This window comes from Aquila chrysaetos, chromosome 21 (genome assembly GCF_900496995.4).
Source record: "Aquila chrysaetos chrysaetos chromosome 21, bAquChr1.4, whole genome shotgun sequence".
NCBI classification, from domain to species: domain Eukaryota; kingdom Metazoa; phylum Chordata; class Aves; order Accipitriformes; family Accipitridae; genus Aquila; species Aquila chrysaetos.
In genome coordinates this window covers 15,006,775-15,022,952 of record NC_044024.1, presented here as the reverse complement: position 1 = coordinate 15,022,952, position 16,178 = coordinate 15,006,775, and the positions used below count along the sequence as shown (strand labels likewise).

At 40.8% G+C, this 16,178-nt stretch overlaps 1 protein-coding gene across 3 annotated transcripts in view; it reads right to left on the bottom strand.

Moving 5' to 3' along the window:
* The window catches only part of AFF2 (AF4/FMR2 family member 2), a 350,925-nt gene that overhangs the window by 154,587 nt on the left and 180,160 nt on the right, over window positions 1-16,178 (bottom strand). For all 3 annotated transcript variants that reach the window (XM_029996601.2, XM_029996599.1, XM_029996600.2), the window contains exon 4: window positions 10,106-10,150. In XM_029996601.2, the coding sequence (XP_029852461.1) occupies window positions 10,106-10,150 (45 nt within the window). The remainder of the gene's footprint in view (window positions 1-10,105; window positions 10,151-16,178) is intronic.

Sequence of the window (16,178 nt, the reverse complement as noted above, 5' to 3'; positions counted from 1 at the left end):
CTGAACAATGGTCAACAAACACATCAACGCCTTGAACTAATAAAATCATCTTCCTTTCTAATGCTACAGCCTGACATTTTCTTCAGCTGACTTCTGCAAAGCTGGGTGCCTGTATGACTGCTTTTAAATAAAAAAGAAATGTGAGAAATTCTTTGGCGGAGGGGAAAAAAAAAAAAAAAAGCATTCTGGTCAGATTTTCTGGCTATCCAAAGAAATTGTTACACAGCTGACATAAATCAATGTGGCAGGATCTACAGGCTAATTAAACAAATCGGACAATTTTACTGTGACAATTTGAAAACGCTCAAAAGTGCCTCCCATCCACAGTGTGCATTCTTCTCAAATGTGTATTAAAACCCATGTACTGTATTAAGAAATTGAAAGGAACTTACATATTCAATAAAAAACACAATTATAAGCACAATTTGAAATATATGGCTAAAATAGATTGGAAGTTCATAAGGTTTCTCAGAACATTAAATTCAATGACACGCTTTCTTTAAAGAAATGTTAGAAATTCTCTACAGAAATGGATAAGCCACAGTATGTAGCATAATTTTAAATATCTGATTGAGCCTTGCTTTTGCACAATTATAACACCAGTAATTCCAGCTGAGGACCTCAATGCATTTTGCTAGCAACTAATTTAACTTCGCAGCATGATGGCAGTGTGGGTGAGGTTCTATTTCCCCATTTCATAGAAGGAGACACTGTGGAGCGAAGAGGCATCTCAGGGTTATATAGGAAGATTAAAGGTAGGATGTTTTATCTGAGTCTCTATGTATTCAAAGATTTATTCAGAGGATGTTCAAAGAGATGGGAAGATGGAACATATCTGTCTTTTACTGGCAGGTGTGAAGTGCTGTATTCTGACGACTTTGACAGCTGAAACAATGTCCACAGGTAAGAAGGAAGACACCTTCAGAAAGAGCTCCACTGACTATGCTGCATGACAGTCTTAAAGCCTACGGATCAATGGCAAGTAGCAAAGACATAAATTGCTCCCCCCAAAAAGGCGGCTTCCAGAACTATTCTCCTAACAGAATGTGGAATAACTTGAACTTAAGACAGATGATGACTGCCAAGACTGCCTTCCCATGTTAAGCGGCTTCCACAAAGCCCATGGAGGCTGGCAAGGCTGATAGCGTGTCACCACATGACTCTTCCAAAGGAAAAGTCTGCCTGCTCATCCAGGCGGTGTCTCAGGGAGAAATACTTCTTGGCCCATAACTCAGTTGGTGTCTGTATTCTTGCCTTAAGAAGAAGAGATTAGGAGTGATTTGGGTTAAATTTAGACTGCAGTACATGAAGAAAATGGCAACAAATATTCCTGGTTATCTGCTGTAACAGAACACTTCCGCCCATTTCCTCTGACAGCAACAATGAGATTCAAAGTTCTAACTTCACGTTTACTCCAGGCATCATCTTTGTCCTGTTTACTTTCCTTCTAAGAGCACAAGAGCAGTGAAGCATCAAAGGTTGCAACATGGCAGGTATAGTTAAAGCACTGAAACTGAGCATACCTGAAGTATCTGGCCCGGTTTTGGTCCTTTTTTTTTCATTTCTCTAGTTCTTTCCTTACATATATTTTTTTAACCATCAACCAATTTTTTTAGGTTTTGATTGTCATGGCCAGCTGAAACTTCAGAGGAGAACTTCAAAGAGGAGAGCTCTTGAAACTCTTCCTGAAAATTCATTCAGTTACATCTTCCAGCCCTGTCTTCCCTTGGACACTGCAAGTCTGTCTAGCTTTTTCCTAGCTCTGTTTCTCTTGACTAACCACATATGGCCTACTTATCCTTCATGGGCCCCACCAGCTTCTTCAGCAGTGCTGACTTATGGGGAGGCTTCCTACTGGGACTTAAAACCCGCAACACTTGCCCTCAGGGCTGCAAAAATGAGCCCTTCCCTTTTGTGAGATAAAGAGCCACAGAAGATGCTACAGACTTTGTCATTTCAAACCAGAATTGTTTCTAAAGCATGCATTCATTTCAGAAAGCCTAACTCAATTTTAATATGTTTTCAATGTCTTTATTCTGTGCCTAAAGCAATTTGTTATGTAGAGTACACATTATTAATCTACTTAAATGAAAGGCAACATTGCTAGCAGTTTAAACACTCAATGCCCATATTTAACCATGTTTCATTTTGACAGGACAAGATGAAATAACAGAAATGATTAATCTGAGACCAGAGGAATATTCTACTACCTACATTTCAAAATAGGACTAGCTTTTTTTGTTTAGTACATTGGCAGTAAGACGTGTAAGTGGAGTATAGGAGCTTCAGATGGGTTTTCTGCTTGACCGCACTGCATACTGTGCCAGCAGTAGCTGTTACTGGTCATTTTGGAATCGGCAGCAGTACTCCAGGACAGGCACACAACAGGCTCTGAAGTTCCTAATCCTGTTTTTATACAACATAAATTTGTGCAGCCCACAAATTCCTTAAGGGAGGATACCTGGTACAGCTAGAGCCAAACACTACAACAGTGTAGAAGTGTTTAAAATTTTCCATTGAGTTCAGCACTTGGGGCCTTTTTTGTTCATGAGAGCATACAAAAGGTCAAAGTTGATCTGACATCCCAGATTCCTTGGGTCTATTTTCTCTTGCACTTTCACTCAAAGATAAGGAGTTACTCCTTATTTACAATGATGAAAAGGGATGGGAAGTCAGGTCCCATGGGTCTGCAAATCTGGAGTAGGAATCTTAGTTTTATGATAGTCTCCACTCAACTACAAGACCCCATCAACTTGTTTTCCCACATTTTTTGGTCTCTTTCACTTCCAGCTATTTCTGGAACTACAAAACTTAGAAGTATTTGAAAAAGTAGTATATGAAGTGACCAAAATTTTTAAGTGCTGCAGAAGGTGCACCTGATCTTCTGCAGAAGTTGCGAAACTTAGTATCTTTTCCTCCAAGAGAATGACTTTGCTTGAATTACTTTCTTGTTTGAACTGGCTTTTAAAAAATTATTTTGTATATTCTCATAAAATATGATTATTTTTATCATAAGAGAGTACTGAATCAGAGTGAGGATGCCAAGCATGTAACATGCTGCAATACACAGCGGATCATTTCAGAGGTCACTGTCAATGAGGAAGAGAAACTAGAAGTGGTTGTTTTGGTGCAAAAGAGATGCTGAAGAGCCTGGAAAATAGCTAAGAATTAACACTTTTTCATTTAGTCATTCATTTCTCATGAGAGTGCTTTCATTCTCTTCAGGAGCAGTAATACGTGTCCAAACTCTTGTGATGTCAGCTCACTTTACAGTAATTTTAGTAGCAACAGTAAATCTAGCAATGATAGCAGAATTATATAATACTACTGAAATCAGCAATATTTCAATGTGGCAGTACAAAAATATATGTTAAAATATTATGGTTACGGAGATAAGAAAACAGAATTGAATAGTGAGTTTGAAATAGGTGCACTGCAATCTCTCTCTCTTTTCCTGAATACCTTTTGCAATCTTTTTTTATTGTTACAGTGTAGACAGGCTGCAATAGACGCACGTAATGATCAGATTTTACATTTCAAAGTGCTTTGCTAAATAATTTCTTTAATACTGCTACAAAAATAAAACCTTTATTTGATAAATGTGCCTGCAGGCTGGAATCAGACCTTGCTTGTCTGTCCTGACAAAGGTCTAATCTTTTGCTGCCTTACATCTTGAAGAGGCATTTATCCCTGTAACAGGCAGGTGCAAAACACCACCTTTCGAATACAGGAAACACTGCACACCCACACGCATTTGTCAGATCAGACAGTCAACCTTTTCTCCCCGTCACCTCCCCAACAGCATGAAGTCTGCTTTGCGTTGATCTGGCAGCACAAAGCAGATTTATAGTATATATCTACATCACAAGTGAACTCCTCTCATACCTAACTTGTGCCATGCCAGCAGTACAACAGTGGCCCACGAAACCAACCTCATACGCTAAGTACCTGAGCATTGACTCATGCCAACTTCCTACTCAGCTAGCCTAAAGTTAGCTGTGCGTTTTCTACATTACGTACCTTCAAGTTAATATAGGCAGCTTTGGGATAATGCTCCTGGGGTGCCTTTCTCATGTGTGGCACCCTAATGTTGTCACTGTAAAGGTGAATGGCCAAAAACTTGAATAATCCTGTTCTGCTGCGTTTGGGCGTAACTCACAGTGGCCAAGGCGAGCCTCCGTGTTAACGGTCTGCTCTAGACTGGGAAGACCTAAGGATGCATTCTCCAACTCCCAAAGAGCCTTTTGCACTTCAAGCCTACACCAGGCTGTCTTTGAATGACTCTAACTATTGATCTCACCATGCATGCGTGTATACAGCTGGACAGTGCACAAAATGCTGGGAAAAGGCTTCTTTTGACCTTCCTGGAATTGTGGTGGTACTGAGACGAGAATTGAGCTGATCACCTACCAAAGCAGGAATGAGCTATTCTCAAAGAACTACTCAGCATTTCCATTTTCTGCAGTGAGACTATGTCTAGAGAGTCATCACAGCAAAGGACTAGTTGCTGCTTTTATGTATACCTAAAGTAATGCAGTGGTAACTCCTTTTTATTTAATAACAGCAGCAGCAACGTAAGTGGAGCTGCTGCCAATTTATACAAGTGTGGGAGGAAGAAGAATTCAATGAACTCAAATGAGATCAGAGGTCAGTGGAATTACCCCTTGATTTATTTTGATGTGAGAGCAGACACTGGTTCTGCCTCCATTGAGAAAATGCTGATAAAAAGCTGAAAATGCAATGGCTTGGAAATTGCTAAGAAAATAATTGTTTTTATCCATCCAAATCTTCATGTACACAAGCAAAGTCTAAAGAAAAAAAAAAACCCTACAGTTCTAACACATTGCCTTTTTCAAAGCAGGCTATTACCCTGTTCCTTACGTGCTTCCAAGGGCTGCACGCCAGTTGAGGGACAAAGGCCGCAGATACACATTTACACGTGGGTTAACTTTTCAATCCATTTTTTCATTTCAATAGAAATAATAAATCACCTTATCCTGGAGAAAGAAGCAGCCTGACACAAAACATACGGTGCTGGACTATTTTTATAGCACACCTAAGACATATAGGGATTCATTTATTTACTCAGCTATTTAAAAGTGGCTACTCTTACTCATTCTCTGGACAGCTAAATGCCAGGTTGCTAAGTTACTGTTACTTGACATCATCTCCTCCCCAACGTGTTCCCACATTTGACAGGTTCACATGATTTACTAGGCCAGTCAGCTCGTTATTCACTTGTCCAATGACGTCTGGATAATCATTTTAAATTCACATCATGTCCTCCCCAGCAAGCCCCCAGATTCCACATGAAAATATTTAAACTGCCTGTCAGCTACTAAGTGCATTTGTAACCACACTGGACAGCGTACCTGTATTTTTCAAATTACAGTTATTATAATTAGGTTTAGCATCGTTCTTCAATGTTGGTTTGTATTTTAGAAGAGAAAACAATTACTGAGGGGCAAATAATGGGCTGTATCTGTTACAGTCTAATTTTGCTCTGTGAACAGCTCACCTCAGCTATGGATGATACATATTAAATCTGTTAGTGCTTTCAATTGGCATGAGGAAGGTACTACTACACATAATTTGCCCAGTCAAGGGCATTTTCACCTGCTGATCAATTTACATATTCTCCAATGTCATTAGACATGAGCTAGTCATCAGAAGAATAGAAGACCATACAAATTATAGACTTTGCTCATCTAACTCCAGTCATTTTTATACTAATTACAATCTGAATTGTATTTAGGATTTGTTTTGCTTCCAGACTAGAAAGCTTTTAATTAATATCGCAGCTGTCCACATAACATCAGAAGTCCATCTAGTTTCTTGATGCCTTACTACAGCGAATATGCACCTACAAGAATTCTTTTGTTTCTCTAAGCAGGGACAGATTTTTAGACAGAAGTGCCTGCCCAGATGGTTAGCAACACAGACACGAAAGCTTTATGTGTACAGACCAGAGCCTCACTTCTGCGGGATTATGTCTAATCGATTGCCTAAACACCTAGCCCAAAGTTTCAATTTACACTACAAGTCCTCAAGAAAATTTAGTTAAATAAAATTTCCTTTCTTTCCCATGTAAGGTGGTATGCTTATCACCTCTTTACTCGGAGGTAAACCGATGCTAAGGGAGGTTCCTTTTTCAGTCTCTATAGGCAGAAAAAGGATCACTGCTAGTTTGCACTTAGTGTCACACCTACACGCACCCCTATGCCTGGACCAGCATGACGGTGCACATAACACTCAATGACAGCAAGGCACACTGATGTAAAGCACTGGTACAAGTGGCACAAGTAACAGCTTCAGAATACTGGTTTAAAATGTCAGTTCTCCCGCCCCATCTGCACTTTGTATCACAGCATTTCAATGAACTCATTTTTCAATGGCTGCACATAGCAAGTGACAACTTAATTTAAATCCGTATTAATAAAACGTGAATTACACACACACACACTGTTGATTGCCTGTGTTCCATGTTATCCACACTTTCAAAGCCATTATGTTGGTTTAAAAGAATAAGCCACATTTTGGAACAGAAAAAAGTGTACCGACCATCAGTGTATTTGCCTTCATCTTTCAATTTGGTATTAATGCAAATCTCCTGTACTACCTTTACAGCTTAGCCTTAGCTGTACAAAAGAGATTATTTTTCTTTAATAATTATTTTTAACAACCTTTTCAGCCATCCTGGTTAGAAAAGCAAAATCAACAGGAGACTAGTCTGCCATTAACCTTTGGTTGTAGTATCAGGAACAGCCCTTGAAGCATTTACACAAGATGACATAAGTGGCTAAGTGTTTCAGGAAACCTGAAGGACTGTGAAATTTTGTCTCTGAAGACTCAGGGGTCTGAATGGACTCAAGACCTTTCCCCTCACTTGGTTGGAAATTTTTGACCATAAACTCAATTAAACTTTTTTTTCTATGGAAAAAAAAAAAAAAAAGGAGACAGAGATTAGGAATTGCAAGTCTCTACAACTACAAAAACCATTAATCAAGTTCAGCTTGAAAAAAGAGCTCTGTAAAATCAGAGGTCACAGATCTTAGCTTGCATCCCTCTTCCTTGTAAAGTCCAGCAAAAAAACCTACAAGAGTTACTGTGTCTTTCTGAGGGACGAAACTGAATTAAGTCCCTTAATTCCTTGACTTAAACAAAAAAAAAAAGGAAAAAAGCAAACTTCAAGACATGAAATGCTCTCAAGGGAGACTGGCGGGGCTGGGGCGAGGCGGGTGGCAGGACCCTTCCTCTGGCACTTTGGGCACACAGCTCAGCAGCGGACATGGCCCAGAGCAGAAATTGCCAGTCGTTGCCAATGGTTTGGTTGGTCAAAATGCACGTTATTACAGCCCCATCTGTCTACCTTCGGGACTTGACTGTCTTGTAATGCTTCTTGTTTACCTCTGCAACATCCCTGACAGGATGGAAATGTTAATAGCCTATTTTTTTACCTGGGAAGCTGCCATCATGGAGCTGAGGCCCACACTCCCAAAGGCTCTTCAGAGCCTACATAAATGGCCCCAAAAGGCCAGAAAGTATCTGTCAGGGCTGGGAACTTAATCCAGGTTCTCAGAGCACAAATTGCTGCTGAAACCAAGGGTCATCCTTTGATCTGAAGCAGATAGCCTGAATCTCCTGACACAGGGCTTCTACGGGGAGCCCGAAGACTGGGTTTTGACCACTGCTGGGCATCACATTCTCTTACTTACTTTCTCTCCATTGCCTATCAAGTAGAATATGATACTCTACATGCAGCCAAAACACACTTCCCGCTAGCTTATTCTGCACTATAAATTTGAGAAGAACAAAGTCACTGACAAAACCCAGGTACTTCTACTTCCACATGGGCTTCAGCACCATATGAAGTTGAAAGCCTAAAATGCTGCCACTGAAAACAACCACTTGGGACTGGGGTTTGCTGGGCTTTTGCTGGACAGCCCCACAAGCGTCTCCGTGATCTGCTGCTTTCATACACTCAGGGCCTTGCTGGCAGCCTGCAGCCTGCTTGCAGACAGGTCACAAGAAGGCTGCAGACAGCCTGTCAGCGCCCAGAGCTGCCTAATGCCACACCGATGGCATACTAAGCCACCCTCACCACGCAAAAGCATGCAAACCCACCTAGCTGTACATGTGGTGAGGGACCGCACACCCCAGATGAACCATGGCCGAGGTCCCACGCTCACCTGCGGCGTGCCGAGCCCATACCTGCTCCCCGGCACAGGCGGTTTCATATGCTCAAGATGGCTTCTGGCTGACAGGTTTGCTCCATGGCTGGATGGCAAGGCTGGGTACTGGGGGTGCCTGCAGGCATCTGCACCCGGCAGTCAAGCAAGATCTGCCGGTTCGTATCCCTTTTTTGAATGCCCATTACATGCCCCCGTGAGACAGATTTCCACAGACATGGAAACCTGCCAAATCCCTGCTCTGTCCACCCCAGAAGTCCCTCCAAGTTTAACAGCCTACTGGTGGCAGGAGGTGCTGCCTGCAGCCGCAGGGACTCTGCAGTTCATCCCCATCCTCTGAAGACAACAGAAAGTCACGCACCGATCTCAACAGGTTTCAGAAGGAAGCGCGGGACATTCTGCTTCTGTTTGTTGACTCAAATTACAGTCACGGGCTAGGAAATAGGATCACCTCCTCTTGATTAAAAAAAAGACATTTCTGCTTCCTGTGATGTATACGCACTGTTCCCACATTAAAACTGTCACCTGGATGATTGATCCCTGAAATTCGCTACATCACATTTCCTTCTGATGCTGTTTACTGAAAACAACTGCTTTCCCCAGCTAACAAGCCATTCATTCCAACTATAGTAATGAACCTAATTGAAATATATAAACAGGGGAAGAAGACATCTAAAATGTACCAAGTATTTTGCACAGCCTTTCAACATTTTCTTTGCTTTTGCTCCCTTAGTGTTCCAGAAGTAATAAACCCCTGCTCACTTTGAAGGTTGAAACTAAATGTATTTATTGCCTTGCATTCATTGCTGCTGGGTGCACATGCAGATGCACACTCCTCCGCTACTGCAGGTCTGCACATGCATGCTTGCCTGTTGGTTCAACATACTTCTACAGCAACATGGGCAACCCACAAGGACATCAATAGCATCCCAAGATAATGTGCGTACACAAAACAGGAGCAAGTTTCCCAAACTATTTAACTCTGGATTACAATGAATACAGAGGAGCCTATTTTATTTTATAAGTGAGAATAAGTCCATGTCTTTGCAAGCAAGTTGGCAGGATTGTTACACATCATTTCAGGTCTGGGTTAGTCTGCACCAGTTGCTCCTAGTGATAAAGACATGGCTGGCACAAATTCCCACTGAAATTCTATCCCTTCTACACCGAGGTGTTGGCTGGCAATCCCAGGGAAGTAGCTCTGACAGATGGGAAACTTGACCCATGAGGATAAAAACCTAAAACACAGATAGGGACTGGTGGGTCACAACCAGCCCCCAGAAAAAACTCACTGCCAACAGAGGACCCCAAAGTTGGGGTGTCTGAAGAAAAGCCCATCTTACACTTAAAGTAAGGTGGATTTACACATGTACAACTCGTTATGCACACTCCCCTTCTTCCTGTTATACGATGTTGTTGCAATTAAGCCATGCTCAGTTTGGAGTGGTTGTTTTAATTTTCTGTATTCAAACACTGAGCAGAGCTCCCAGAAAAAAAAAAAAAAAAAAGCCTGTAGGTCTCTAACAAACCCATGAACGATGAGCAACTGTAGTCTGGGGGAAGACGATGACTATAGGTCAGTCTGTGAGTGGGAGAATTAAGGCGACACAACCTCAGGGTAGGAGAGACCCATGTCCTGGAGAGACTCACAGAGACTGAGAGCTTAAAAAAGAACAGGAACGTGTGTAAATCCTGACTGAGACAAGCTGGCAGATGCAGAGTACTAAGTGAACTGACCTTACTCACTAAGGAGCACCCTGGGCCTACCACTTGGCTGTGTCTCTTTAATAGAGACCCAGTAATATGTTATTATTTAACTACAGTATTAAAGACAACCATATAACCTTTCTCCAAGAAAGACGAAATAACAGCACTACAATTACACAAAAGATACAAAAGCAAAGGGTATTACTTACCCGTAATATTTCTTCCACACAGCTGGAGTCATTGGGAAGAGTAACCTAGGTTTAAAGAAAAGAATAAATGTTTAGTCAGGTGCTGGATGCAAAGTTCAGTGACTACAACCACACAGGTGAACAGCTAACAAGCAACAGCCTCTGAAGACTGCTGTACCCACACTTGCTGCCTATCACATTTTCCAGTTCAGATCAACATAAATCATCAGCAGGAGCCATTTTGTCAAAAGTTGTTTTTTTCTTCCATACTGCTTTGTGCTACTAATGACACTTCTGAAGCAATAAAATACTCTGATTTCCTCACAGTTGAGAACTGGCACTAGAATTGCCTGAAACTTCTGTAATTGAAGAAGATCCCACTGTTACTCCTATCGGCAGCCTTCAGAGAGAAGGCGAGGTTTGGTTTAACTTGCCGCACGCTGCAGCGAAGGACAGAGGTGATAACAGTTAGGAGAAAGCTGTTATCATCAACTATCTTATCCTACAGCTTAATAGGCTAACAGCCAAGACAGCTCTTAAAACTTAAAACATATACTGTAGTAAAATACTAGTTGGAATGTAAGGGTAGCTGCTGATTTTGTTGTCCCTCGCTTCATCAGCCTGTTGCAGGTTAAGTACCGTCTGAAGACTGAACAGCACATAGGAATCCACCTCGAGAGGCTTGACAGATATTCCTTCTCCCCTTAGAAAGATGCAATATCTCTACGCACACAACCATACCCATGCACACACCCAGTGGTGCCCTTAACATCTTACAATTGAAAATACTCGTTTAAATGGTACTTACACCATTTGCCACAATCCCTCATTCCAAGGACACAGAAGAACACAAAACCTCTAAATACTGTGAACAACTACAGAAACAGCAGGCAGACATGACCCGTACATACAACCATTCTGTAGCACTTGCAGTTAGATATGATGGCTTCTTGTCATGGGGGTACAGCAGAACAGGAAGAGACAATATTCAGGAAGGTAGCAAAAAACAGGTAAGTGCTTTGTACCATAAATATTCAGTGAGACTTTTCTGCCTGATGCTTCTACCTTATTGCCCTTGGTAACTAGTTTGGTAAAAGACACCCGTGACTAAACTTAATCCCTGTCATCCTAATCTGCTATAGAGCTTGACCAAAAGCACTGACCATGGCTTTCCTCCTATATTTCAGCCAGCACTAAGCTTCAAGAATAAATCCACACAGCTACAAAAGTCAAAGACCAGAAAGACCTATTAGATCACCAAGTTCACACTCTGCTAATGTAGCACGTTTCCCCATATCTTCTAGTACTGTGGCTAGTCTGACCCAAAAACTGTAGGGAAAAGCACCTCCCATCTCTTCCCTTAATAAAATACAGAGCAGTGTTGTAAACTGTTTGGCCCTTTTTGTGATAATTGTTAAAATTTTGCTTTCAGTGTCACCTCAGCCCTTCTGCAGAGGTCTTCCCACTACTCTAAGTAATTCATTACTTCCCTTCACATTTACACCACGCACAGACATGCAGAATTATACTCCACTTTTCTCAAATGCTGTATGTTCAACTTTTACCTTCTTTCCTGATAAACAAGGTTTTCCATCCGTTTGGCTTATTTCATCACTGTTCTCTGAATTTCCAACAGTTCATCAATATCTTGGTAAAGAAGTACTCAAGTGAATATGACTACACTACAGGGATATTAGTGATTTTTATCTACTTCAGCAACTATAGATTATAATTTTCCTTAATAACACTTAAAAACATTCAGCCATCCAAAAAAACAGCCTTACCTTTTGTCCCCAGTTTCTACTCAGCTCAAATTCTACCTAACAAACCTAGGCTGAGAACTTCCAGTGGATGGTCAGCATTAACTGCAACAGGCACGCAGTCCACCCTCATACTGCATGACTTGATATTGCAGCACTTCATTGGCCTTCCTTCATCCCCCTACTTTCCATTTAAATCACTTTTTTCCCTCTCAATACCTGTAAGTTCTTTGCTAATCTGCGTTTTCCATACCTCATACCAACTCTCCATTCAGCAAGGAATATAGTTAACTTTAACCAAAAGATTAGCAAGCACGGGTATTACTGCAATGTGCAGTGGGATAGTGGGAGTACATATGTCTCTAATACACTCCTGATTTTTTTCATTGAAAAATTAGTATGTTGGAATACGAGAAAACAAAACAAATACTCCCCCAACAAGCCTGCAGTGTACACACCAACCACAAAATCTCTCACAGCAGTAACAGGAGCAGCCCAAAATCCAGCTGAGTGAGTCAGACTGGGAAGAGTGAGAGCAGCAGAGGTACAGAGCCCTCTCTTTATTTAACACCCCTCCCTACCACCACACATGCCATTTTCAATGGTTAGCCGAGATACCATGTGTATTCCTTTGTTTAGAAATGTCTTAATTGTGATAATTGTGTCCCTGACTATTAACACAGGGCAGAGCATGTTCTCACTTGTTTCACAGTCCTCTCCCAATTCACAGCCCTGTTTAAGTTTATGTTACTTCAGAACTAATGATGATAATAACAATAAACATACCATTTTCCTTTAATAAAGCCCACTATATATTATGCAATCACAACCAGCTTCTGCTGGCAGCACTTGCTAATAACTTTAAATGCTCATGCATCAATTTAATTGTGTTAATGGCAAAGAAGATTTTAATGGCTTGACAGAACTTTTGTTCCCTTTGGCATTGCTTTGTTTTGAATCACTGGTATTAAAGTAATGCAAGATGTCAAAGTGCTGTGATTGTCATATAGGGAGATCCAAGTAGGAGCTAGCACAAAGAGGAAAACATTTAGATTGATGCAAACATTAAAAGAATAATTATTACAACATGGCTATCAGAGAGAAGATCAATGTAAGAGTCTTTCAGTACATTACTATTAATGGATTTCTAAAGAAATGAGACCATTTTTCTAAAATCATGCTACAGTTGCACATTCTAAGAGATTTGAAAGGCACAGATCTATTAGAAACTTAGTCTATCCTGGAAAAAAAAGGAAAAAAACAATCTCTCAGCCTTTCAAAGTGTGAATCAAAAATTGCAAGTTTAATTGTCCATAAACACTTGCATTCAGCTAACAAGTGCAAGCAGGCCCACACGGCACACCACGGCACCCAAGCATAGATTCATCAGGACAGAATGAAACAGAGCAGATACAATATTCATCACCTTCTCAAGTACTAGTGCTATAGCAAATTGTTATTAGAATTGCCATTAATAAAATGCCACGTTCCTCCTGTAGTTTAGTCAAGATTGGACATCCATCCCATACTACTACTTTCCTAATCTAATAAAAATCAAGTAGTTTAGGACCCCTCATGTGATTCTCCACCCCCTCTCCTCTTCAGCTTTCATCAGTAATCAGATTCTAAAAAGGAGGGCACAGCTTGCATTTGTGCATGCTTTTGGTGCTTTTTTTCCTTTGTGAGCAGCATGATCTAACTCAGCCAAAAGGACAGATTCCAGGAATTTGGCTTCCATAAGACCGAGTAGTTGCATTTCACATCATGAGCTCTTCTCTCAGCCGGCAGTGCATTCATGAACCCCAGACTGAAGAACAGTGAATATTACATAAGCTGCAGACAGACATCCTGAGGTAATAAAATTTCAATCAAAACAAAAAGATTTCACAAAGGCTACATGCTACACTGAACTCATCTTCCAGTTTCATTTTAATCTGGCAAAACTCTTTTGCATCAAAACGCTTCATGTTTACTTTTAAATATTGCTTGCTAAAAGAAAGAAAGAAGAAAAAAGGAAAGGTCAGATGGTCAAAATATTCCACCTAATACAAGCCAGTATTCTAAGGCTCTCTTCACATTTTGGTCTCACAAGAGAGAGAACAGAACTTAAATGATGTGGAACCAAAGGTTTAATGTATGGCTTGGATGGCTCAGTGCTAAACTTTAAAGGGAGGGAAGGAGGGCAGAAATCTAAGAGTGAGGGAATAGTAGCCTTTAATGTTATGCAGATCAAATGACACTGGGTGAATGGTTACAATATCTGATGAGTCATGTTGATCTAACCTTCCATTTATTCATTCAACAGTTCCTTGACCACTCTTACATCCTGGACAATTTATAACCTGCATGAGATCAGATTTTGTTTTTGCGGCACAGAAAAATCATATAAAGTCTCTTTTCCCTGTAATTTACACCCGACAGCAGGCATTTCTCAGAAATGTTAGCAACAAAATCTTCCAACAGACTTGTCAGAATAGTTCTGAAAATTCAAATGCACTGTCAGAAAGCAGAAATACACAATGAATAATGTCTTTGCCAGAACTGACCAACTACATTTTCATCTGGATAAACTCTTTGTGAACAATCCCTCTGGCTTTATTGATGCACAGTTGGCATTCAACAAGTAATCTCTTCTTCCTATCTTTGTTTTACTGGAAAGATAAATGTAGCATGTTAAACGAATGTAGGAACCCACTCTCATTTCTTGCATATGAGCACCTATGTGCTTATACATCAAGAACTCAGCTTTCATTGTCATCTCCTTCATCAAGGAACCCATTTTGACTCTGGGGAGATGAAGCTCATACTACTGTTTATTCCTCTGAACACAAATTGATTTTTCACTTGCTAGCACGGAAAGATCCTGTGCACGAGCCTTGATCGATCATTTCCACTGTGCACTACACAGTGATAAGAGGAAAACACTTAGAAAACCAGAAGCAGCAAAACCAGGACTGTCAGCAGAAGCCTTGTCCTATGAATGCCTTCAGCTCCTGCCAGGCTTCCTATTAACAGAGGCTGCTTCTTTTTTTGATTAATACAAGTGGGAAATGGATCGGGCAGTACTAAGAATAGCAGGGTTTCCAGATACAAGACGTTGGACTACATGACCTTTGAACATCCTTCCAACCTATATGAACCTGTGATTCGATTTCTGCAATATGCTCACTACAAATCTAAGAAGATGCAGTACTTCACCTGCACTTGAATGGAGTATACACCCATGCCTTTCCAACACCAGCTTTCCTTTGATTGCCATCAGTATTTCCTTGCATGCCCAGGCTTCATTTCCCCTCTTCAGTCATTCCGTACATCTCTTCTGGACTTGCCCCTTTTCAGCCAGCAGCCTGCCCCTCAGCTGCCATCTGACTACACATTTCTCCCCCTGAGGAAGACTGTTTCACATTTACTTGAGGTAAGCTTCACACCACTGCTCAGAGCCCACTGTTCAAACCTCCTTGGGTTGTTTCACAGTTCATGCTTTTGTCTGTTTCCTATCTCACTAATATTTTGTCCCCAAAGGGTCATTCATGTTAAAGACACCTGAAATAGATGTCAAACTAATCCCACTAGTTGGGAGGGTCTTGTCTCTTCCTTACTAACTTCAGTGCAAATGGGTAAGAACGGAAGCAGCAAAAGAGCAAGGAATGAATATTGCAACCTGAGTGGTATATTTTTTTTCTGGTCTATTTGATATTCATGAGGTTATCACCAACATATATTAGGACTGTATGTTTGGGCTCTGGAGGAAACTGAACGAAGTCAAACATGGTGGTATTCAAAAAAACCCAAATAAAATTGCTCCCTTGGTATTCAAATACATCTATGTGTTTTTCACAGGGTTATTAATTCTCAAGGGAGCCATTTCTGGGTCCCAAATAATGTATAACCACTGTTTTCTTTTAGTACCTCCACCATCCTGGAACCAAAATACCATGAGAAGACTACATTTTCCATTATTTCAACCCCAAAAATATCTCTGGGGGCTTATTAAAAGGTCTTTGAAAATATATACTTTATATATATATATAAAAACCAAGAGAGAAAGAAAAACTATTGCCTAAACCAAAATAGAGAGCTGCTCCTCTGTTCCCCCTTAATACAAATACCGCAGAAGCAGTTGTGTCAAATATGCATTTACTGGAGAACCTAAAAACAGGAAAAAGTTTTAAGGAGTGGACCAAGTTAATTCATTTGTTAAGCTAAGACAACCTGGCTTGCAGTCAGTGCTGCTCTTCCAGTGGTGGATGGAGAAGTTTATGCCTCTTCCCTCGAGTAAAGCACATTAGCTAGGAAAAACAACTTACTCGTGTGGTCCAAAACGTGACTGAATC